Source organism: Trachemys scripta, chromosome 2, assembly GCF_013100865.1.
Source record: "Trachemys scripta elegans isolate TJP31775 chromosome 2, CAS_Tse_1.0, whole genome shotgun sequence".
In the NCBI taxonomy this organism is placed as follows: Eukaryota; Metazoa; Chordata; order Testudines; family Emydidae; genus Trachemys; species Trachemys scripta.
Window position 1 is genome coordinate 112,834,718 of NC_048299.1, and position 23,490 is coordinate 112,858,207.

The following is a 23,490-nucleotide window of genomic DNA, read 5'->3' on the forward strand; positions in this document are numbered from 1 at the left end:
CTGAAAAACGAAGGTTGGTTTGTTTGTTTTCCTTTATTAAGAAAAGTAAGTCTCTCGCCCATGTCCTTGTGCAGAGGGCCTCAGAATGTAACCTGAACATTATAAAGACTTGTCAGGAGAAAAAGGAAAATTTCCTTGAGAGGGTTACTGAGTCTCCTAAGGTTCCCAGGCCTGGGGGCACCAACCCTCCTAAAGTTCTCTGGGGGTTCTCTAATCCCATAGACCTCAGTGCAGTACCTTGTGAACCAGGAGAGAAATCCCATGATTTCCAGTGGTGTGAGGCCCTGCTTTCTAATTCTGGTCTATGATGAGATTTTGGGCCTTAAAAATCACAAAATTGTGATGAACCATTTTTGAGGTTTATAATTTTCTCCCCATGAAGCTTCCATGGTAGGATTCATAAGTAACTAAGGCACCTGACAGAGACATAAAATACAATTTTTAAAAACTCTCAAAAGCTGACCTGTATGATTCGCTTGTGGCTTTGCCATCCTAAACTTTATTCACCATCCTAAATGTTTATACTAATCTTCTGGATAAAGAGAAGAGATTTTAATAACTAACTGTTGGAATTTTTTTCTAGATTGAAGCCTGCAATAAAGAAGCAGAAAAGATAGAGTCGCTGATAAATTCTGACAGCCCAACTTTAGCATCCCATGTGCCATTATCCGCACTGATCACATCCCAAGTGCAAGTTTCCTGTAGTATATCTTCTTCCTCTATTAAAGCTGTGCCTGTATTGCAGACCCTGCTCTTGAGCCTTATATTGACCTTGCAAGCATCAATCAACAATACATAACTGCTTAGAAAATGTGCAAAATAAATATCCTATTGTATTTTTTCTATATTGCGAAGGACATTCAGAACTGCTGATCTATTAATAGAGCAAAATATATTTTAACCAGAAAGAAAAATATATATCAGTTTGGTTCAACAAAATTCCAGAAAAAGGTTTTAATATACTACATTTTTCATTAAAAATGAATTTTAAAATATTTGAAATAATCCAAAAGAAAACTCTATTAATCACTAAAATCACTAGTCAAAAGATTTTTCAAACACAAATCATTTTCTTTATGCACACATACCTTAAAAATATTGTACAAATCTTTAAACTTGTGATTCTGTGAAAAGGAAGTTGTTGTTACACAAAAATTTTCAGCAGTGAACAAACATATTGTGATTTTTGAAAAGTGTTTTTTTTTTTTGTTATTCAGATGTATATCATTGAGAATTATGACAAGTATGCACCTATTTTAAACATCAATTTTTGGAAGAAACAAAAATTGCTGCTACTTAAATAATTTACCAAAAAACGAATTGAGTATTTTTTTGTGTGAATATATTATCTTGTATTTTATTATGAAGAAAGCTAAATAGCCATGGGCCTATCCCAGCAAACTTACACATTTGAGTAGCTTTACTCACCTGCTTAAGTACTTGCAGGATATTGGGCCCCATGTTTGTAAAATGACAATCATTTTCTAAGCCAGAACCTTATTTACGTTAAGAAATGGAGAAATGTATTCATTTCTACAGTTCTGTACATTGCAAATACCATGTATTCTATCTGATTTTTTTTATTGGATGCAAAATTATAAAGCCTCTATTTATAAGTGCCATTTTAAATATTGCAGTATTTGCATGTTATCTAATGAAATTTACACTTTAAATATGTTGATTTTATACAAACAATACATTAAAAGTTATTGTGTTTTATGCACATTAACTTAATCTACATGAAGTGTTTTGTATCAGTATTATAATAGCCAACTTTTGAAGTTTATACAGAAAAACTTTTTTGCCAAAATATTGAACTTTAAAAGAAGGCACTGAAAACTTTTTGAACCTTTTGTATGTTACTGTAGCATGTTTGTAGCAATTATTTTCTGTTAAAAAATATTTTCAGTGCAAATGTATCAAAGCTTTTTTTATTTTAATAAAAAGAATGTTTATTTTCTCATGTATACTTAAAAATATATATGCAATTTTATAAAATCCTCCACATATTTCAGTGTGTTTTTGTTTCCTTTCAGATATAGCTCCTAGAAAAAATTAAATGCAAAAATATACATTTATGCTATGTTTAGATTTTAAAACTTACCAAAGTAAGTAAATTCTAAGTTACAATTCTTACAGTAGTTTTGTCTCTCTACTGGCGTCTAAACATTTTGCATTCCCCTTATAGCAGGCGTGTCAAACTCATTTCGTGGGGAGAGCTGAATCACATTTGTTGTTTTGTTATTGTGTTCCAGGTCTGCAAAATTAGTCAGATATAATCCTCAGTCTACAGATGATCTTCCACCTATCGTCTGGAGATTTGCACAAAGATCAACGCTAGAATTAAGCTCCCACTAGTAACTAAAATTTTTGGGTGGAGTTCTGCAAAGCAGATTGACACAGTCAGGCTCTTACACCTGCAGAGTCCCATTGACTTCATTTTATAATCTGACATGTCCCTCTGAAACCTCCAAGTGCTTTTATAAGTGTTTTGTCTTTTTTGTACAGCCTGTTGTGAAAAGAGGGTATTTTGATTAAAGTACCCTCTTGTTCAGTGCAAATTTCAACGTATTTCTGGCAATTGGATGCCCGTGTAGGCAATCTGCTTGAGTGCGCCCACCAGATATCACTGGAAAGACTAATATATAGATAAGTATACTCTTGATACAAACCACTGTTGCAGTCATTGTTTTGTAGAACATGCTGTTAATCTATTTGTTTCTGGGAGTCTTCCAGTGTGTTGATAACAGCATAGTCCACTTGACAAGATTTTGAACTAAAAAGGCTTCGGACTTTAGACTTCTCACCAAAAGCTGCACGCAGTTGGGAAGGTTTCTTTGAATGCCTTACTTGTTAACAAATAAATAAGCAAACAACCTTTCAATATCTAGCCTATATAATCTTGCTTCAGCACACAGATCATGAGGTCTACAGAAAAATGGGGAGTTATATAATATATATGAAAATCTATTTACCACTTTTAAAAAAAATAATTTGGATGAGGCCATAAAACCATCTTTTCCTTGTGGAATAGCATGTGTGGTACTTGTATGATTTTATTCATGAAGAAAACAGTCTTCAATGAGATAGAGAGTGCAGAAAACATACTCCCAGAGATTCAATCTGGTAAGAGCAGAATTCAAGTCCCAAGTATTTGTAGGTTCACAAACCATGGTTTGCATAATGCACCTTTTTAAGTGTGTGTTGGATGAGCAAATACTGAAGATCTTTGAATAGATAGTAAATAGCTCAGCATACCATCTCACGACATCTTCACTGAGGCTGAAAATGATTCTGAAATCTTGAAGAACAATAGACTGTCAGACTCCTAGGAAACTACAAGGTATTAGGCTATTCCCCCACACTGTTGGATCAAAACAAGGAAATAATTATTTTAAAAGTATACTACTACTTTGTGGAAGATTTTCTAGACTCTTACAAGACTTTTGACTCCTTCAGAGAAAGAAAAAAGTGCATTATCTGGAGACTGTAAATATGGGTTTCGGGTGAGCTTGACAAGTTACAGGTTGAGGATACTTTTATCACAAGATCAGTAGAAATCTGGTTTGGTCAAATAAAGAACTGGAACCACACAAGACAAAATTGAAAAACATGAGAAACTGTGGTACCTTCCCATTCTTGGGCCACCATGACTCAATTGACACATTCACAAAACATTATTTTCTTGTGGCTGGAGCTAGATCTACGGCTCAAAGTTGGAGTTAGCGCCAATGCTTGGTTCAGGAGAATGATGCTTCAAATATTTTTTTTAACTGAGTACTCTTCAGTCATCTTCCTGACTTATTGTATTGTCGTCCTACACTGGGGATCTGCATAGACATTTCTTGATGGGAAAAGGAAGGTAAACTAGCAAATGGAGTTCTCCAAATGTATTGCCTATACATGCCCACTGATCCTTTTGACATTTATGCAGGCCTTGCTTTTGCAGCTGTATATCAAGTTGTAACTTTCATGGGGACGGATTCTCCTTGGAATTATTTCTTAAGATCATATTTTTGTTAATGCTTACAAACTGCTATTTGAGGGGTTTCAACAAGCCTGTTGGCCACTGTTTAAGAATGGACTGGAACAGGTTACATGAGCAAAGTTATGTATGGTTAAGTTCTTTGCAAACTTGGGGCCTAGGTGCTTCCTACTTGAAGATTAGACTGCAAAACTGTTTCTTCCATCTGGATCAGGTAAAGCATTGTTTCAACTATGTATTTTTCATTTTTAGGTAATCTAGTCTGCCGTACTTGTGGGATTCAATAATCTATTTTTGCTCTGCTGGATTTGACTTTATCTACACCCATTTTCTTTGAAAAGTTTATTTGTACCCCTAAAAGGTAGCTCTGTGCACTTCACCTATTCCCTCACTGGGATGAATGAATGCAGGTTACATCTGTAGAACAGTTTTAACAACAGTCCTCTAACAGTGGACCCACCACCCACCTCTGAGGGATTATACCTGCTCATCCACTGCACAGGTATGTCTCCAGGATCCACTGTTTGTTTCATGCTTCTTCTTCCATCTCTCTAAGGGTAGGTATGAGTCATTGTAGAGCCCAGTGTGTGACTCACCCTGATTTTAAAACTGTTTGGAAAAAGGGGTTCCAATATTTGTCTGCTCCTTGTGCTTGGCTAACACATTGAAGTCTACTGCTATTGTTATAATGCATGGAGGCAGCTTACTTTCCGTGATTACTGTTTTGAAATTATGGGCATCCAAATACATCTGAAACTGGACATTCCTAAGCAAATTAGGGAACCAATTTAGAAGCTGAATGAACATATTTTTAATATTTAAGCTGCATACCTGATGTGTGTTATATGTGATTAGTTTTACTGTTGATGAAATGGTGAGTAAATAAAAGGTTCTTTATTTTATTTTTTGGCATAGAGGGCATGTTTAAGGGGAAATTCTTGGTTTCCCTGGATTAAAAACTGATTTTAGCTGCACAACAGTTATGCAGCATTTTGAATATTTAGCTCATTGTGAAAATGTTCAAATGATATTAAATGAATACTAAGAACTATGTGATAGGATGTCTGTCCCAAATTTTGTTTTCAAATTCTTGTTTTTTTATTATATAAATTAACAGACCAAACCATTTCCCACCTTCATAATACTGAAACCATCCAGTGTATTTGCTACCGGCTAAAGTCCCAATATTATTTTTGTTCACATGAACTTCAGTTTTGAACAGGCATAACATGAGTTTAAAATTTCTCTAAATTTTATTCTGAGCAGAATACACACTGCAAAGCATGTAGCACATATTAAAATACTGTACACGTAGTTTGCATTGAGGTTATGAAAAATGTTACATGACAGTATTGTATCATAATATCAAATTATATCAGTTCATGTTTAACTTCTATTTTGGTTCTGTAGAGTTCTTAGAAAATAAGAAATTTAATTAGTTTGGAGCCATTATCAAACGGTTGAATAGCTTGCATATGAAAAAAGAAAATATATGTTAACACACATCTGTAGAAAGTATTTAATGCTTCTGCAGAGGAGGGAAGGTTCAGTATGCTTCCGCAGAATGGAGCTCCTAAAACTGCTAAGTGCTACACATTTTTAAGGAGAATTGTCTGCCTGAAGGAGAATGCTGATCTTTTAAACAGCTTTTGCTTTTCCAGCTGCCAGAAGACACCACTATAAAGTATACACCTTATTGTAGATAAAAAATAATAATAACTCTTAAGATAATATCCTTCTAGACATGAATATTTTTAGAAGGGTCCTTAACTCCACATTTTGCAATAGGTGATCAGTACTTTGCTTTACAATTTACCCTACATCACACAGAGAAGTTAAGACAATTTGTGGTTTCTTGTATTAAACTTTTGCGGATTAGAAACCAGTCCTTTTGAAACACACTGGATTTCTTCTTCCAAAGTACCTTGTGATCTGCCTTCCTCAAAGCTTGTTTCTACTTCACTTGGCCATGTATGGTCAGGAGATGGATTTGAGCCGACAGGTGTTGATGTCTCTGTTATGCCATCATTGCTTAATAATCCTATGGACTCTTCCTCTATAAACCCAACTTTATATTTTGGCAGATTCTTTCTCTCTGATCTGTCTGGGTTTCTTAGTTTAGTTCTTTGCTCTTCAATCTCTGCATCACTTGCAATATTGGCAAATGTTTTCAGTCTGGTTTTAAGTTCAGATTCGGCTTCCTCTATATATCGGGCTGCTAATGTTCTTCTACAGCATTTACGTATTATTCTGGGGATTTAAAAAAATGTTGTCAGGCAGTAATGTCCACAGAGTGAACAGCAGAACAGATTTCAGCTGCACAACTTCTCTCTTCAGAATGACTGGGTAATCTCTCACCTGTGAAATTTGGAGGTGGTCCCAATGTTGTTGCCAGAGAGCTGAGGACTAAGCTCTGCCCTTCAGCTCAGGCCACCAGAATTTCTGCCTCTGGCAGCGGAACAGGTTCATGGTTGGTTCGATTTCTCCTGACCATTTTGTCTAATTCTTATTCATTTTTGTGTAGAAGAGACTTCATTTCAACTTTTCTAAGGTGAGCAATCACTGGAGTATTAAGGCTCTAAATCCTCTGGTACCGCGCCTGTCTAGTAGGCTTCCTCCACTATCCTGCTGTAAACTGCCAACTCTCGCTCTGATAGGGTCAGATCAGTACGCTAGGACCCTGGCAAATCCCCTGCTTAAAACCTGCAACTCCACAACAGGAAGGATTAACCATGGGCATGAAGATTCCCAGGGAAGGGAGATCTCACAGCCTGCTTGGAGTTTAAGATCAGGGAACTCCAGAGACTCCAAAAAGACAAAAGCAGACATCCCCTTTGGGAGGCAGCAGTTTGTAATGTTAATGAGCAAGTAGGGTAAAAATCAGGGTTAAACCCTTTCTTGGTGGTTGCTGGGGCTTTTCTCCCCCCAGACGCTGTCACAGTGCACCATGCAGCATGTCTGGGTATGCGAGAAGCCTGTTCCTCCTGTGCAGCCCTGTCTCAGGCTGCAGCCTACTAGGAATTGTGCCTAGCTGGCTCTCAACTCAGGGACCCTCATTCTGCCAGGGAAAGGTGCTAAGAGTCAGGCAGCAGTGGAATGGGATTTGTGCTAGGCCTCACTTTGCCAGGGAAAGGGGCTCAGAGACTAAAAAGTGGGAAGGAGTCGGTCTCTATGGCTGGAACCCAATGAAAGGATAAGAAGCACTAGAGGCGGCCTGTGCCCAGAAACTGAGGCATATGAGGATTTTATTCCCATGCAGCTGCACCATCATGGGATTACAGGGGCATTAGTGAGAAATCCCTTCCCATGGTCAAGAGCTCCTGACTTACTGAGTATAAAGCACTGAGTGGTACTAGGTCACTCTTGCAGAACTTACTAGGGTCCTAGCCAGCCTGCAGGAGCTTCATGTCGGGCTACCAGGGCCACCTAGGGGGCTATTCTCCTTGGTTGGAGCATCCCAAGACCAGGATGAATAGCGTGCTACTGCCCTCCAGTCAAGGGAAGCACTGCATACACATACCATCAAAAAAAGAAAAACCTCACCTGGTTCTCCCAGGATAGGAAGCCAGTGGCTCACAAGCTCATTATTAATAATAAATACCTTCCCTTCAAGCAATAATGACACAGGGTTTCCTGTACTCTCCTTTGTAAAGACGACATATAATTAGAATGTGGTTACACACCAGGATACTTCATAAGTTTTGGGAACCTAAGGTTGGTAAAGCAATAGCCACACCACTGACCGAGTCAAACCTTGTTCCAAAAGATGTCTTACACCATAAGAGTGAGGACACTCTACTAAGAAATGTAAAATCCTTGGCTATAACCATTCAGACCAAAAATATTCTTAATTAAGAGCAGAGAATACCTACATGGTGGCAAACAACTGGATTGTTGTCTAGGGGTATGGTCTGTGCTTGGAGTGCAGGATATCTTGAGTTCATATTATAGTCAAATCCTTACAGGGGTGTATAAAATATTCTTCCTTGTTAACCTTTCCTGGCTCTAAGTGATTTGTGACGAGCAATAGCTCCTCACTTAAAAAAAGTAGTGCTTAAACACTTTAGTAGCCAACAATCAGACCCAGATTCCCCAAACAAGGACTCTGTGTATCCAAATTCACAGGTGTGAGAATGTTGGGGGGAAACAGAGAAATTAGTAGCTGAGACTGCAGAGACGCCCGAGTCCTCACTATCAAACCAGCACAGCAATCTGTCGGTCCCTACCAGCACCACTGCTGCTGAAGGAAAGGGCTGTTCTCTACGAGAGGGAAAACTCTGAAGCAGGGAAACCGCTCTTTCCAAACCAATAAAATCCTCAGCATGACAAAAAATTAACATTTTAGTTTGAGAGCTTACAATGCCTATACAAGACTCTTCCTTTGATCTACTCTCTGCACCTCCACTCCTAAGGAATGGCTGGCCAGGGAAACAGAGCTACTCCTAACTTGCCAGCTGCTAGAAACTATTCAAACCCACTGGTTGTTTAAAATGAAGACTAGCTTGAGCCTAACAGAAAATTGTTCACCCAGAGGTCAAAATAGGCCTAGGTCTGACCACAATTTTACCACCATGGTAAAGATTTACAAAGATCCAAATTTTCACTGCACTAGTCATTTCTTGGTAGTGGTCATCTACAGCCAATTGTCTCCATCAACTAGGTTTGCTGGCGCTACACATTGCTTTCACCCCTGGCTGGGATTTCACAAAATCTGTTGTGCAGAACAGCTGCCATACAAAATTAGGGATTTCCAAATCATGTCTGAATTTCCATTTATGGACAGGTACATACATTAATCCAATCCAATTTTCATTCTGGATTCTTGCATACAAACTATGGAAGCATGCCTTGCAGGGTGGGGAGACAATCTCGAAGACCAGACAACTTGGGTTATGGGTTCTCACAGAAAAGCAGGCTCCAGCTCACAGCTTTTGTACAATTTTCCAAAATCTCAGCACATGAATCCTTTTAGTTCATTTCAACAGCTGAAGTGTGAGAACAAAACATAGGAATAGCCATATGGGATCAGACTTGTGGCCCATTAAGTCAGTACCTTATCTCTGACAGTTGCCAGTACCAGCTGCCTCAGAGAAAGGTGCAAGCAACTTAGTATCGGGCAGTTATGTAATAACAATAATAATGATGATACTGATTATCATCACCACAACATTCTGGAGCTCTTATTTGCTTGAGAGTTTCTCAGGGGTGGTTGGCAGAGTCCTACAGCTTAGCACTAAAGAAAAGTAGGAACCAGTCCTCACAGTGTTCTTTAAGTTGGCACAATGGAGTCCCTATGTAAAGATCATCAGGTGTCAAAATTAATCAAACAGGCCAGATTAGACACACTTGTGACCATAATTCCTCTCTCTATACAAGAGCCACACTGCTGCTGTTGTGAGGAAAGGGTTATGCTTATAGCTCCAGAAATCTTTCTGCCTAAGTCTATTTCTTTCCATAACTCCTGGGAGATAATTTTCCCATCATTTTGTTCCAATTTTTAAAACTGCTTTAGAATGTGGGGCATAAATGGGTATTGCTACAGCTTTACAGATACACATCAAGCATCACATATATGCCAGTTGTATCCTGTGCATCTCATTCGATCTAAAATGCCAAGGCCTTTGGACCTCAAAGTTGCTGCAAGCAACATGTTAACATCCTGTACCAACTGGCATCTGGGAGACCATTCATGAAAGGAATCAAGGCTCCTTCTGTAAGGTCCCTAATGGAATTGTGGGAACAAAGTGTCTGTGCCGCATCTGAGGAACATTTTCCTATTAGGGCGTCATTCCTCGGAGAGGCATCCTTTGGTAAAGAGATGCTAGGGGGCTGGATCTCAAATAATTCCTTACATTACAAAGCTTTTGCTTTATATGGGGGAAACACTATTTCTACCTATTATCCTACTCTAATAATTGTTAAAATTCTGCTTTAGCCTCTCCCCTCCTCCACTCCACTTTTGTGAATGTCTGCTCACTGCTTTCCCATTAGTGGTGAAGGACGAGAGAAACTACAGCAGAATGAGAAATTCACCTAATAATTTTCTTCCTTTTAGCAGCTTCTCTCCTCATTCAATCTACCCTAGTAGAAACTGTATTCCAGTTATTTACCAGACTAACAAATTGAACTTTTTACTCCCCTTTGAAGCCCTACTTATAGAATTGCCTAAAGGGTTAGTAAATGTAATTTCTACTTATTGTCTTAATGCTAATAACTGGCTGCTGAAGGGTTTCTACAACAGTGGACAAACTCTTCTGGTGGTCTGCGTGGAAGGGTGTGGCTTAATCCTTGTGCCTCCAGCAACAGCAACTTTGGACAGCCTCTGAATTGCACAGGTGAGGTGCATGACCCTTTTGTGGTGAATGAAGAGAGCAACTGGTAACTGAAAATTATCAGGTAAGAAATTCTTCACTGTGAGTGAAGCAAGTTACCCCCCTGCATCATGGCAGCAGAGAACTACATAATATAATGAAATAAATGTTAGAAAACAAATTAATGTCAAACTAGGGACACCCAAGGCAGCCTGAGGGCTAAATGCAGCCTCCCTCATCCTGAGCAAGATTGTTGGTGACCTTTAATCAGTATAGGCCTGATCTAACTCCCATAGAAGACAATAACCAGCATCGAGATTAATCCATCAAACAAAATACTGGTACAAACTAAATATGGGCCTCTGCGTTTATTTTTATACAAAATCAGGGGTGAAAGTAACTTACAGGACTTACCGGTACTGCCGGAGTCCGGGGGGGGGGGGGGGGGGGGGGGGCCCCAACCCCAAGAGGGGGGGGCTCTCAAGATTTAAAGGCACTGGCTGTGGCTGGGAGCCCCAGGGCCTTTAAATCAACCCAGGGCTCCCAACTCTAGAGGTGGCTGGGAGCCTCAGGGGCAATTTAAGGGGCCCGGGCTCTGGCCGCTGCAGAGCTTCGGGCCCTTAAAATCCCGGCCCCAGCCCGGCAGCTGGGCTTAAGCATGGATTTAAAGGGCCCGGATCTCCTGCGGCTGTGGGGAGCCCCAAGCCCTTTAAATCCTGGCCCCAGTCCAGCCGCTGGAGCTGCGGGCGGGATTCAAAAGGCTCTGGGCTCCCCGCTGCAGCGGGGTGCTCTGAGCCCTTTAAATCCCGGCCCCAGCCCAGCTACCGGATCTGCAGGCGGGATTTAAAGGGTGGTGGGGAGCCCAGAGCCCTTTAAATCCCCATTGCGGAAGCCAGTGCCGTCCGGCACAGTGTACTGGCTCTTGCCGGTACACCGTACCAGACCGTACCAGCTTACTTTCACCTCTGTACAAAATGTATATAAATGTGTATACTGATAAGATGGAGACCTCTGGCTCCTGGTAAGTTGTGCGTGTGGGCCTCACTTTCATAGTTTGGTTACCCTGACACAAACTCTCCACAGTTTCCATAGCATTCTTCCATTCACTGCACCAAAGGATGGAGGTTGTACTCTGCAAACTACAGCTATCCAAGGTCCGCCAAATGCAAGGACATTTGCAAAGGTTTCTGGCCTGTGCACAGCTGCCCAACCCTATTGGCTTATTATAGCCCCAAGATGTGTGTCCAGCAACATTTGTGGTTGCCAGCTGCTCCAGAAAGACCCTTCAAGGGGTTTAGGGAGGGAAGGGTTTGCTAGTACAGAGGAGGAAGTAGGATAACTTAGTGCTGACTGTCTGCAGCAACTTATACTCTCTGCCTGTGCTGATTTGAGTGGGTGAGAATAAGTGGAGATCTACCATCTCCTGTGCATCTAGCACCCAATGCTTAGAGGCAAGAGAAGAGGGGGAGAGTGTCCTATGGAAACAGCACTTCCCTCATTTGTACTCCAAAATCAGATCCACTGTCACAGGCTCCCTTCAGTTTCTGTAAGTGAAGGGATGTACAGGGGTCCTACCTACAAACAGTATTAAAGCATAATAGAAATAGATACAATGCCATAAAGGTTCTTACGCCCAAGATGTCACTAGGATAAGGCTTGTTCCTAAGGAGGAAATTAAGAAAACAATCCAGATTTGCAGAGTTCCTGAAAAGAAATCATCAAAGGTTAATTTGGAAGTATTTCAACAACTAGCCATAGGGCTTCATTCTTATGCTGTATTTTCTTTCTGTTAATGACAGCATATTGACCAGGTAATCAAGAAACAAGGGGCTTGATTCTCAGTGACTCTCCCATCTTGCATTGTCCTGCACACTAGTGCAAAGTGAGTGCAAATCATTACCATTCTGATTCAGTAAAATTATACACCCTCTCTGCACTCACTTGACCTGGTGTAAATGACCAGACAAGAGAGGATTTGGGTCCAAGGACTGGGAAATGGACCCGAGTCTTCTGTTTCTAAAGCATGATACTAGATGAGGCCATTGAATAAGTCAGGTAGGGGAGATTTCTAAGAAGTTTGTTAGCTTGGGATAGAAAGCACATACATTTGCGATAAGAATAATTAAAAACTAGCAATTCCATACCACTTCTATCACTGTCAATCCAGTGTACTACTTTACTGAAAATAACTTACCGTGACACTCTCTTTCAGTTTTGGCTCCTCTTCTATCACTAGTTTGTGTTTTTGGACAGTTTTTGCATGCAGTCTGCCCGTACTTTTTATTATAGGACCCTGATGCACAGAGAACACAGGTGGTATCATATCTTGCACTGAATCGACCAGGTGGGCATGTTACTAGTTAAAAAAAAAGTACAATAGAGTAAAAATGGATTTTAATAAACATACATTAGACTGTTTATTTGAATAATTTTAATTATTGGCCTGTATACGAGGAAATACTGTTTGTCCTTTGCTGACCAAAGGCCTGGTGAACATGGGGTTTTAAGGTGAAGTTGGTTATCAGTGATTTGAAAATAAAAAGTCATCTAAAGCTCAAATTTAGTTTAGATAGAAGGAAAAAAGAAAGAAATCACTAAGATTGAAGCTAAGTGTGGAAGGTTTCCACCTTAAAGGAGCCCTGCAAAGAGGAAAAAAAAACAGGTTTGGTCCTTTTCCCCCTTGGTTTGATGTCTAAACAAGACCTAAATGGATTTTTGTTGTTTAATAACTGGAAGAGTGAGGAGGGAAAGAGAGGAGATTGGGAATGGCTCTCAGTCAGTAGTTGAAGACATGGGACTGAGAAATTTTAGCAGTTTTTCTTTCAACTTTTTTAGGTATTTGAGTTAGGTTTAATAGGATTTTCAAAAAACAAATCCCACTGACTTTTAAATCAGTTCCCCTCCCAATTAATCAGATTACGAAGTCAGAATAATACTAGCTCACTGGTTATTAATAGCATGTTCTTGAGAAAACAGGATAGGCAAGACTGTTTTCGCTGTTTACAAAAAATAAAAATAAAAAAAAGTAAAACTCAAGTCTAGCCTTCTTTATACACTATAAAAATAGGAAAAACTCAAAAACATTCCCCCCACCTTTACACATCACCTTTAAAGAATGATCATTGTCAAATGTATGTTTTGACAAATTTAACCTAAGGTGCCCCCCTCCTAGCTGCTGAAACCCAGTGACAAGCCCCAAAGGTCCAAATCCTCTCAGGTCCCTCCAGTGATGAGGAAATTAGTGAGAATGATATGAATTACTTGACGATAGTGCTGGGTAGATGCTGGGGAAAAGTATTTGTGAACACTTTTGCAAAATCTGAATCACACATCTATTTGCCCATGTTCGCATCCTTTCCTGTCTGATTTTCATGAGCAAAGTTCTGTTCATACAAGCGTTCCTGGAAAACATATTTCAGACCTGTACCTGAGACTTACTTAAGTAAAACACTAAAGCTATTTTGTGATGGAATGAAATTGTTAAGGATTAGATTATCCACTCAGGAAATATAAAAAATACCATGTGATTTAGGGACCCAGTTGCAACACTGGAATGGCAAAGTCTAGATATCTAATAATAGAATGCCGTGAGCAATCCATAGGTTGAAATTTGGTTACCTAAACTATTTATTGAACAATTGTAAATAACGTATTGTAAAAATCTTGATTTGTTCAGTGGATACACAAACAAAAAAGGGCTAAATTAATCAAGAACTGCAACCCATTTGGCCACTTGCAATGTGACTGACCCACATCACAAAGAATTTATAAGAACACTTTTCTAGTACTGAATATTTTTCAAAAAGACTTTGAAACTTAGGCTCTCTTTGTGTGGAAGAACATGTATTTTATCCTGTCAGTTTGTCTGTTCAGCTCCTCTATCGAAGTTGCAGCATGGAGTGTGCTACCTCAAGAATTCCAGAAAAGTATGGTGTCACAGAATTAATGTTTTTTATTAGTTCCATCTCTTTTTTCCTGTGCGGGCTCCATGTCTCCACTCCCCCTTAACTATTCCAATATTTTTAACATAGTTGGAAATGTTACACTACCGTCATATGCATCTTCCAACCACAGAAGTTTCTGTAGTTTTCCTGTCCAGATGAGGCTGTTAACCCTCCACACTGCAGTCCACATTAATGTCTTGTTAGCCTTCTCTGCTACCCAAAATGGAGAATTGTGTTCCACTTTACACAGTCCCCCCCTTTCTGTCTCAAGACCATTTAGGGCTTGTCTTCTCTGCAGTGTTAACTTGGGCTTTTAACCTGGGTGTTATCCCTTATCTGGCTCCCGTCCACACAGAACAAACCTCCTCACTCACGTTACATCTGGGCCAGCTGGCCCAGCCTGAGTGCTACTTACACTTGGGCTGGAAATCTGCCCACTTTGCAGTGTCGACCCAGGATAAACATTTGCGTGCTGATAGTCCTGTGACATTGCAGCCTATATAATTTTATAAAAATATGTTGAGTGAATATAATGTAACTGGAATATGCTTCATGCAAAAGGTCTCTTGTAAGGTATCATTACAAAGCTTATAATCTACTGAGTGTGATCATCCTATTTGTATAAATGTACCACTCTTGTATCTAAAACTAGAAATATGAAATATAACTCTGAGGGCCTATTGTAATTATGCAAAGTGTGGGCCATTACTGGTGGTTTGGAATCTTGATGACTCCCATTAACCAGGACAATTGTCTGCAGATGGCTGTGTTTACCTGTAAGTCTTCCTGTATACGTGTGTGCTGGCAAGTGGGCAATGAAGTCTTGCAGTGACGTGATCATGTCACCTGAACTGGAATTCATCTTTAACCTGCTGTCTTTCCATTGAGAAGGAGGGGTGGAAACCCAGAGAGGGACAAAGGATTCCCGCCTTATGCAAAAGATATATAAAGGGGTGGAACAGAACAAAGGGAGAAGAGAAGCCATCATGAAGAATCCCCTAGCTATCACCTGAGCTGGAACAAGAGATGTACCGGGGAAAGAATTATGCCCAAGCCTGGAAGGTGTCCAGTCTGAGGAAAAAACGCATCTCTGAGGGTGAGATTATCTGTATTCAGTTTGATTAGACATAGATTTGTGCATTTTATTTTATTTTGCTTGGTGACTTACTTTGTTCTGTCTGTTTCTACTTGGAACCACTTAAATCCTACTTTTGTATTTAATAAAATCACTTTTTACTTATTAGTTAACTCAGTATGTTTTAATATCTGGGGGAGCAAACAACTGTGCATATCTCTCTATCAGTATTATAGAGGGCGAACAATTTATGAGTTTACCACGTATAAGCTTTATACAGGGTAAAACGGATTTATTTGGGTTTAGACCCCATTGGGAGTTGGGCATATGAGTGTTAAAGACAGGGACACTTCTGTTAGCTGCTTTCAGGTAAACCTGCAGCTTTGGGGCAAGTAATTCAGATCCTGAGTCTTTGTTGGAGCAGACAAGAGTGTCTGGCTCAGCAAGACAGGGTGCTGGAGTCCTGAGCTGGCAAGGAAAGCAGGGGTAGAAGTAGTCTTGGCATATCAGGTGGCAGCTCCCAGGGGGTTTCTGTGATCCAACCCATCACAAGTCCTTCAGTGCCTTTGCACAATTCCCTGTGTGCCCAGAAGGACAGTCAAGTTCTCCCACAATTTTCTGGGAAAGACCCAAAGCCGCCCATCTTACTCCAGTGCTAAGAACCATGGAAAATGCCCCTCAGAAATCCTAGCACCTCACAAAATGCATACAGCACCAGTTAAGTGGATGCACTAGAATATGCCTTTGCAGTGTGGCTGCCCCACACCTAAGCTAGGACAAGACGAGTGCTCACGCATGAGTTCCAATAACTGAATTAACTTGAATGTGAAGACATACACTTAAAGGCTTTTAAAAATATGCCCCATTAAAGGTTTCTTTCTAGTTTTGAGCATATGGAGTCTGCTCTGTGTCCTGGTCTACTTGTCTTAGAATCAAACTCAAATCCTCTCCGTTTTCATTTTTTAAAAAATTAGTTTGGTGCACGTGGACAATGCCAGATTTATAGTCCCAGGGCTTGTCCACCTGAGGATAAAAAGTATATTTTCAAAACTCATTAGTTAACACATTTTAAAACCGCAGTGTAGAGATGGCAATCTGTGTTTTAACATATTAGCTGATTCTGTTGTAACCTAGGCTTTCTATAGGGCTCACCAGGACCAACTAACATGGGTCACACCACAACTTTCCCTGTCTACACTAGGGTCTTAAAACATTACCTATAATGTGGTTGCAAAAAAATATACCTTTTATCCTAGGGTGGACAAGGCCCAGAGACTGAAGATCTCTGTTTATACCACAGCCTTGAACCCGGTACATGTAACCATACTGCTAATTATTAGGATGTCTTCCATTTGCAGGATGGGAACAACAACACCATATTTTTCTTGAGGCAAGTAATTCGATATTATTTTCCAAACAAGCCTTGGACACTCACCACAGCATCCTGGACACAGCGTACTATTGTTTATATTTTTACCAAATCCTGGTTTGCAGTGATCCACTTTCTTACCAGTAAGGGAGCCAGAAATATAATGTATCTGGTGAATGTGATCTGATTCAGTATTTTGTACTTCAAAGAATTGTTTAATCTTAGTGTATGCCTAGAAGGAAAAAAAAACAAAAAAAACCCCAAGAAGAAATTATTCAGATTCAAATTGCAAGACATCTAGCGTGGCAGCACGGGAACATATGAGAGAGCAAAATGCCTCCGTCTACCTGCACTGGATACTAGCATCATGGCTATCGGATTGGGAGGAGAAATAGGCTCTGCAGAAGTGCTGAGCCCTCCCCACTTTACATAGGTGGGTTGGAGGGGGCAGAATGGGACCAGGACTGGGCAGAGCCATGGCTCCGTACACCTCCACCCCCAATGCACCAGCCGGCATATCTCCAGTCACTCAGTGGGGAACGTATGCTGTACCAGGTACAGCGCGGCACAGTTTTGTCCTCCTTGGAGCAGAAGGGGAACCAGGAGGGAAGATACTTTGGATCAGCACAATACCACATTGCTTCTTATTCTGGGCTCATGGCAAAGCCATAACTGAGCCCAAAATCATCACATGGCACAAACAGGTTTGCACAGTCTTTAAAAACGTATAAGAAAGCCTTAAAGACTATCACAGGAGTAACATCAGACAGCCTAGGGGACAAGGCTTCCGAGAAACATGAGGAAATAAGTCATTTCTGAAATAACTCTTCTCCCTTCCCCCCCCCCCCCAAAAAAAAAAAATTCCTTGAGCTATTGTCAGTCTTTTCTTCATGGCATCAATTCTATTCTTCCTGCGCCCTGGCATTCAATTTCCTAGTATTCTTGTTTGTTGTGTGTAGTCGGGACAGTTATGTCAACCAGCTGTCAGACTCCTGACCCACTGGGTCAGCTTAAGAGGAAACGTGGGCAGGGAGGAAGGGGTTGTTACTAGTAGCAGCAGCAGACTGCACATCACATCACACATACAGTTTTGAAAATCTGTCCAATCAGCTAAGAAAGAAAAAAAGATGAATAGCGGATTAGATCCTCTGAGTATACACTTCATGAATGTAACTGTGTGCCATTTCCTAGAAGGAAAAAATTAATGGGTACACACAGAATATTGATTACAGTGCACAAGATCAGGCTGACTAACTTTGGTTAATCAGCATGTCACATTCTGAAGGAGCTACAGCTGTACCTGACACAGTGAATTTCTCCTAGACCAGTGCATGGCTATTCAAGAATTCAACACACAGTATCAGGTACATCATCCTGCACTTGTCGCATACTCAGTGGCCCAGTTGTTGAAGTCCTATTTCAGAGATACCCTGTCTACTGTCTTGCCCAGAAGAGGTGGACAAGGCCATTCAATACAAGACTGGTTTCACCTTTACTTACATGTAGAAAGATGAGAAAAGTATAATGGTGATGCCAAAGCTCTAGAGAAGAACAAATTATGATGCTCAGATATATAATGGGACAGGAGAGGATAAAGAGCACGATTATTCAGCTAGGGCAGCAGTGAATCAATCAGTTTATACTGTAAAGGTATATTTAAAAAAACCAAAAGTAATAGAACACTTGGGAAAGGTACCAAAATGACAGCCCTGTAGACTGAAGGCCTCTGATTAGCCAAAAAATGGGCATCAGCAGGGCTTCAAGCTTGTTTCTGAGGAGCCAGTTCTAGGGTGAGAAGGCAGTTCGATCTCCAGGCCTAACTGATTCTTGGTTTTCCTGTTGATTTTAACAACAGGGGTGCCAATTAATGCCTACTGTGACTATGGTTGCCACCAAGTATTTTGGTTTGTCAACAAAAAAGTGTTTAGGGGGGTTATTTTTGGATGTGATGTTAGAATGAATCAGTCTCTAGAAAAGCACCAAAGTATAAAGTGCCATTGTTTCAAACTCTCACGGAAGTACCTCAGATTCCCTATTAAATGCAATACTAATGCAGTAAGAGTCCTTTTCTATCTATCATGACTTTTAATATAACCACAGTGTGAGAAAAATGTGATCAAGAATCAATGCTTCAAAATATTGCATTTTTATTATTTTCTTAATAAAACAGTTGTACCTTTTTGATGTAATTGGTGGAGTTTTCACATTTTGAACTTTTACAGGACTCTGCAAATGCCAGTGCAAAAGGAAAAACTGGAAATTAACAGAGAGAGAAGGATATTTAATCTTTTAATTTGAATGTTTTATGTTAATCTGTGAGGGGTCTAAAAAGTTTTGTCTATTGAAAATTCCGAGAGTTTATAGGGCTGGTAGAAAGTGGGAAGTGGGGTGAGGTGTAATTAAACTGTCTGGAAAAAAAAATCTGCTTTTTGTCATTTTTATCTGCACTCTAGTTGCTTGGGTAATGGTCATCAAGCATGGAATCCAAGAATAGATGCCATAATTAATTTTAACAGATAAGGTAGCTAAAGAGACTAGACATATATATACAGAAGTATAACACAAGCAGTTACTCTAAGCTGGTAGTTCCCATTTTAAAATTGATTTAGGATGAAAAAAATAGATTGGTCGGAGAAACTATTATGATTTTGATCTAAAATTAACTGTCTGCAGGACTGAAGAAAGAAGCCCCCCGCCCCACACACACACACACCCCGCATGATGAAGCGTTGCATAAGTGACTCACTGCAAGTACAAATGTTTTCACTTTATTCTGAATCACCATTCCCAATGGCAGGATACCAGATTGAATGCAGTATGGTCTGCTCTAGTATGGAAACTTTTGGAGCAATGTAAATCTATCATTTTGAAATTCCTCATTTAACTTACAGAATGTGAACAGACTGTGACAGCAGATCTGACTCCCTTATCTCTATTTCATCATGTTGATCTTTTCCCCAAATGAGTGGATCAGTAACCTAATACAGTTGAGTTCATCCAACATTTATTTAATCTATCCATTCTATGTATTTATAATATGGTTATCACCACTGTATAGCATGTAGGTGCAGACAGATAATCATATAAATAATTGGAAATTGCAGATATGAGCTTTCTTGATCTGTGTCAATTGGTAAATGTTCCCAATTGCTTTATCCTATTTAATGAAGAATCAATCAAAATCTCTATTTAATTTAGAACTGTTATTTGAATATGCATGAGAGATCTCACACAAAAAATAATGAACAAATTAAAAAACAAACCATAAGTTGATTGATTCTTTGTTTGCATGATGCTTGAAATAATGGCGGGGGGAGGAAAGAGAGGTTTTTTCCCTCCCTTGTAAAATAAATACAAATTACTCTAGGAGAGTAATTCAAGTAGAAGTTTTTAATGTTGATATATATTACACTGGAACTAATATTTCCAATAGAAAAAAGTTTTCTGAATCTAGCTTATTTTGGATATCCAGCTTCTGTGTGTTAGGTTTACTTCTTTTTATGCTCAGCGATTTTATTATTTTTTGTACATAAAATTATCAAAAATCAAGATAGATAGCTCCTATGATCTTAGTTAATAGTGTAAAAGCTGATCCTTATACATTGGAATTAATTGTTTAACCCTCTATCTAAGTTAATCTAAGGTATTTCTGGAGAATCTATTACCACAGCATCTGGGCTAAACCTCAAACTAGACTCTAGAGACTGAAGTTAAAGTATTTATGACCTGATGGTATACTTTGAAATCACTGGGGAATCTTGACATTGATTTCAATGGGAGCAGAATCAGAATCAAAAGAATTAACTGAGTTGTGAAAATTGAGGGCAAACGAGATACTTCTAATAGTATATGATCTATAGTTTTTGACATGGAAACAGATGCAAAAACATATTTTACCACAAATATCATGTATCATTTTTCCTTCTTTGCTATATGTAAATCATGCAACATTTCCTCATGTATGTCATTTGTAAGTAACAGAATATTTAATTAATAGAAAAATATATATCTTACCCACAAACTGAAATGTAAGTTTGTGTGTTAGCATCGCCATTGTATCTGTAGCTGCATGGCATTGTGTGTTCCACTGCCGGATCTCACATTGAAGATCACGGATTAAGTTCTCCATATTTTCTAATAGTTGTTTTTCAAATGAAGCAACTGCATTGGTTTCACAGGTTTCTGTTTTGAATTCAGATGACAGATGTATACTTTTCCCTGGCTTATGATATACTATAAAAATGAAAATTCTCTCTCAATTATATAAACTTTCTATTGTATCTCATCTATATATCTCCTAATTAGCTATATATCTCCATGTATTAAGATACAAAATTGTCATTGTGTGTGCCACTCTGAAGCCCAGAATGCCTGTTGAGTTACTGTCAAATGATGGAAACAGCTACAAACATGGTTGAGAGAACTTTTTATTCAAAATATCACCAATTATCATGGGAATTTGTGCTCCATTAGGATCCAACTGTTAAATTCTCAGCCATTCTGACTTTATGAATTACACCTGTGTGACAGCAAAGCATGTATCTCTGCCTTGTCAAGAGTCCTAGACTACTGTAATAGCAGAGGTAACTCAACCACTCATCATCCTTTCTCTACAGCTAATTTGCATGCAACAATTTCATTGGTTGTATGAAAAACTGCACAGATGGTGGATTGCTTGGCCCAGCTGCCACACCCATGTGACAGCATGGGCTTTCAGCTACTAGTAAATATATAGTGCTTGACACTATAGTAGCTAAGCTTTGGTATATATTTTCTTGTTATGTATAATTCCTGATAATTTGTTTGATAATAGTCAAAAAGGTATTAAATGGGGGAAAACACCCTAGAATTAATGCAATGAAATGTTACTGCTGCAAAAATCAAACACTAAAAAGTCTGGAAATCTTAGAAACTAAGGTTGCTCTGGTAATGTAAGGGCAATCAAATTGTATCGATTTTACGGTCTACAATGAGAAGAAAGTAATAATTTAAAGTTGTATATTCAGCAAGTGAATCAGGAATAGAAAATAACCATGAGTAACACCACTGTGTTAACCCTGCCTGAGCAGCTTAAACTTTTGGAATGTCCTAACTTTTGAGCACTTGTTCTCACGGTCTTAATGCTCAGTATCCACTCCAGTTGGAGAGCAATAGGCTTGGTTAACTTCCTACAGTATTGCTGTCTGCAGACACAGACTCTCCCAGGTGAGATGGAGCAAGGCAACAACAGCATGCGTGTAGCAACTGGAGTATTAAAAAAATTCTATCGTTTAATTTTATGCAGTAGTTAAGAAGTGATGTGTGAATAGTGAATCAGTCTAAACCAGACCCTAACAGAAACAGCTTTGGCTAGCTCACAAATTCTGTTCTTTAACTAGGGGTATTAGTGTTCCTTTTCATCTCAATAGTTATATTAGTAATTCTTTATCTTAGAGATTTTGGTTTTTATTATCCTAGTTTCTCTAAAGACATATCAACATGCTCTAGTGACTTTGGGAAGCTTAATATAGTCTGACAATACTTATGCACTAAACTAGATGCACCTATATAGTTTGACTTATCCTCTCCTTTACGTTGCTTGTAATAAATTAAACAAGAACTGATATCCAGACTATACGGCATTCATTCTTTACATATTTTTCTTTGTTATACTGTAAACTTATTCCCCTAGAAGATCTGTTGGTAGTCCATGTTTGTCAGCCGAGAGCATTTCACTTTGTCCTTTGGGCAAAATGTCCCTGTTCAACAGTTGTATGCAGAATCCAGCTCTCAATTTGCTGATATGTTGCAAAATACTGAAGCTGACTATCTCAGTAATAATGTTTAAAGTTGATAGTGTCAGCTTCTTACTGTTATCTATTACCAAAGTGAAAGTGTTAAGCACTTTAACTTAAAGTAAACCTAAATGGGAATTGCTAAGTGCTCAGCATTTCTGAAAAACAAGACACTTATTAAATAATAACAACAACCTATTGTCTAACACTTTTCATCCACAGACTTTAAAAGTATTTTACAAAAGGAGGTTATTCCCATTTTACTGGTGGAGACATTGAAGCATGGAGAGATTAACTGATTTGCCCCAAAATCACACAGGAGATCAGTGGAAGAACCAGGAATCTAACCCATATCTCCTGACTCCTAAGTCAGTGCCCTAACCAATCAACCACACTGCCTACCTAAATCAGAATTTAGGAGCTTCACTTTAGCATCCATTTTTAAAATTCTGGATCTTATTTGTGACGACATGATGCTAATCTCAAGGATACCCCCTCCATCAAAATACATTTTTAATAATTTTATAGGGTCTGAAAGGAATATTGTAGTTTACATTCTGGGTATTTTTAACAGTCTTGATCAGGGGTGAAAGTAAAATACAGCTCTTACCCCTACGGAGCCCACTCCTCCCCCTGCCCCGGAAGGGGCAGGGCCAGGGTGAAAGTAAGTTACATTTCTTACTGGTACAATCCAAACGCAAGCAACCCACCTCTCCAACATACTTCATACTGCCCATTGCATGACTTCAATATAGAAAATAAAGCTACAACTACTACCAGTACTGTCTGTAATAAAACCTTAATATTGGAATAAGCCTGAAAAAGCGAAAACTCACGGTCACATTTTTCTCCTTATCCTCCCTCCTCCTCCAGCCAGGCTATCAACGCAGCTAGGCTCCACATTCCCCTGACCCCTCGCACTCAGCAGGGGCTGCAGCGGCTCCCCTCTAGCTTGCAGCAGGGAGCAGGGGGACTGGCTGAAGGAGAAGCCTGCCCAGGATGCCTGCTGCCTACATAGGAACAGTTTAAATT

General features: G+C 39.3%; 2 protein-coding genes across 5 annotated transcripts in view; one reads left to right on the top strand and one right to left on the bottom strand.

The window, feature by feature from the left end:
* Positions 1 to 2,009, top strand: part of RECK (reversion inducing cysteine rich protein with kazal motifs) — a gene marked incomplete in the record, with an annotated part of 268,496 nt that extends 266,487 nt beyond the window's left edge. Inside the window, 1 exon segment of the mRNA XM_034761431.1 lies at positions 584 to 2,009. Coding sequence (XP_034617322.1) covers positions 584 to 799 — 216 coding nt within the window.
* Positions 2,010 to 5,121: 3,112 nt separating this feature from the next.
* LOC117872707 (zona pellucida-binding protein 1-like) overlaps positions 5,122 to 23,490 on the bottom strand; it is a 48,830-nt gene continuing 30,461 nt past the window's right edge. The window contains exons 5-10 of one of the 4 annotated variants that reach the window (XM_034761434.1): positions 20,699 to 20,866; positions 18,861 to 18,937; positions 16,751 to 16,916; positions 12,491 to 12,652; positions 11,928 to 12,000; positions 5,122 to 6,235 (exon numbers count right to left, since the gene is read on the bottom strand). In XM_034761434.1, the coding sequence (XP_034617325.1) occupies positions 5,821 to 6,235; positions 11,928 to 12,000; positions 12,491 to 12,652; positions 16,751 to 16,916; positions 18,861 to 18,937; positions 20,699 to 20,866 (1,061 nt within the window). In that variant the 3' untranslated portion in view covers positions 5,122 to 5,820. Of the gene's footprint in view, positions 6,236 to 11,927; positions 12,001 to 12,490; positions 12,653 to 16,750; positions 16,917 to 18,860; positions 18,938 to 20,698; positions 20,918 to 23,490 lie in introns of all 4 variants that reach the window. The other 3 variants (XM_034761433.1, XM_034761435.1, XM_034761436.1) reach the window with 3 other exon arrangements.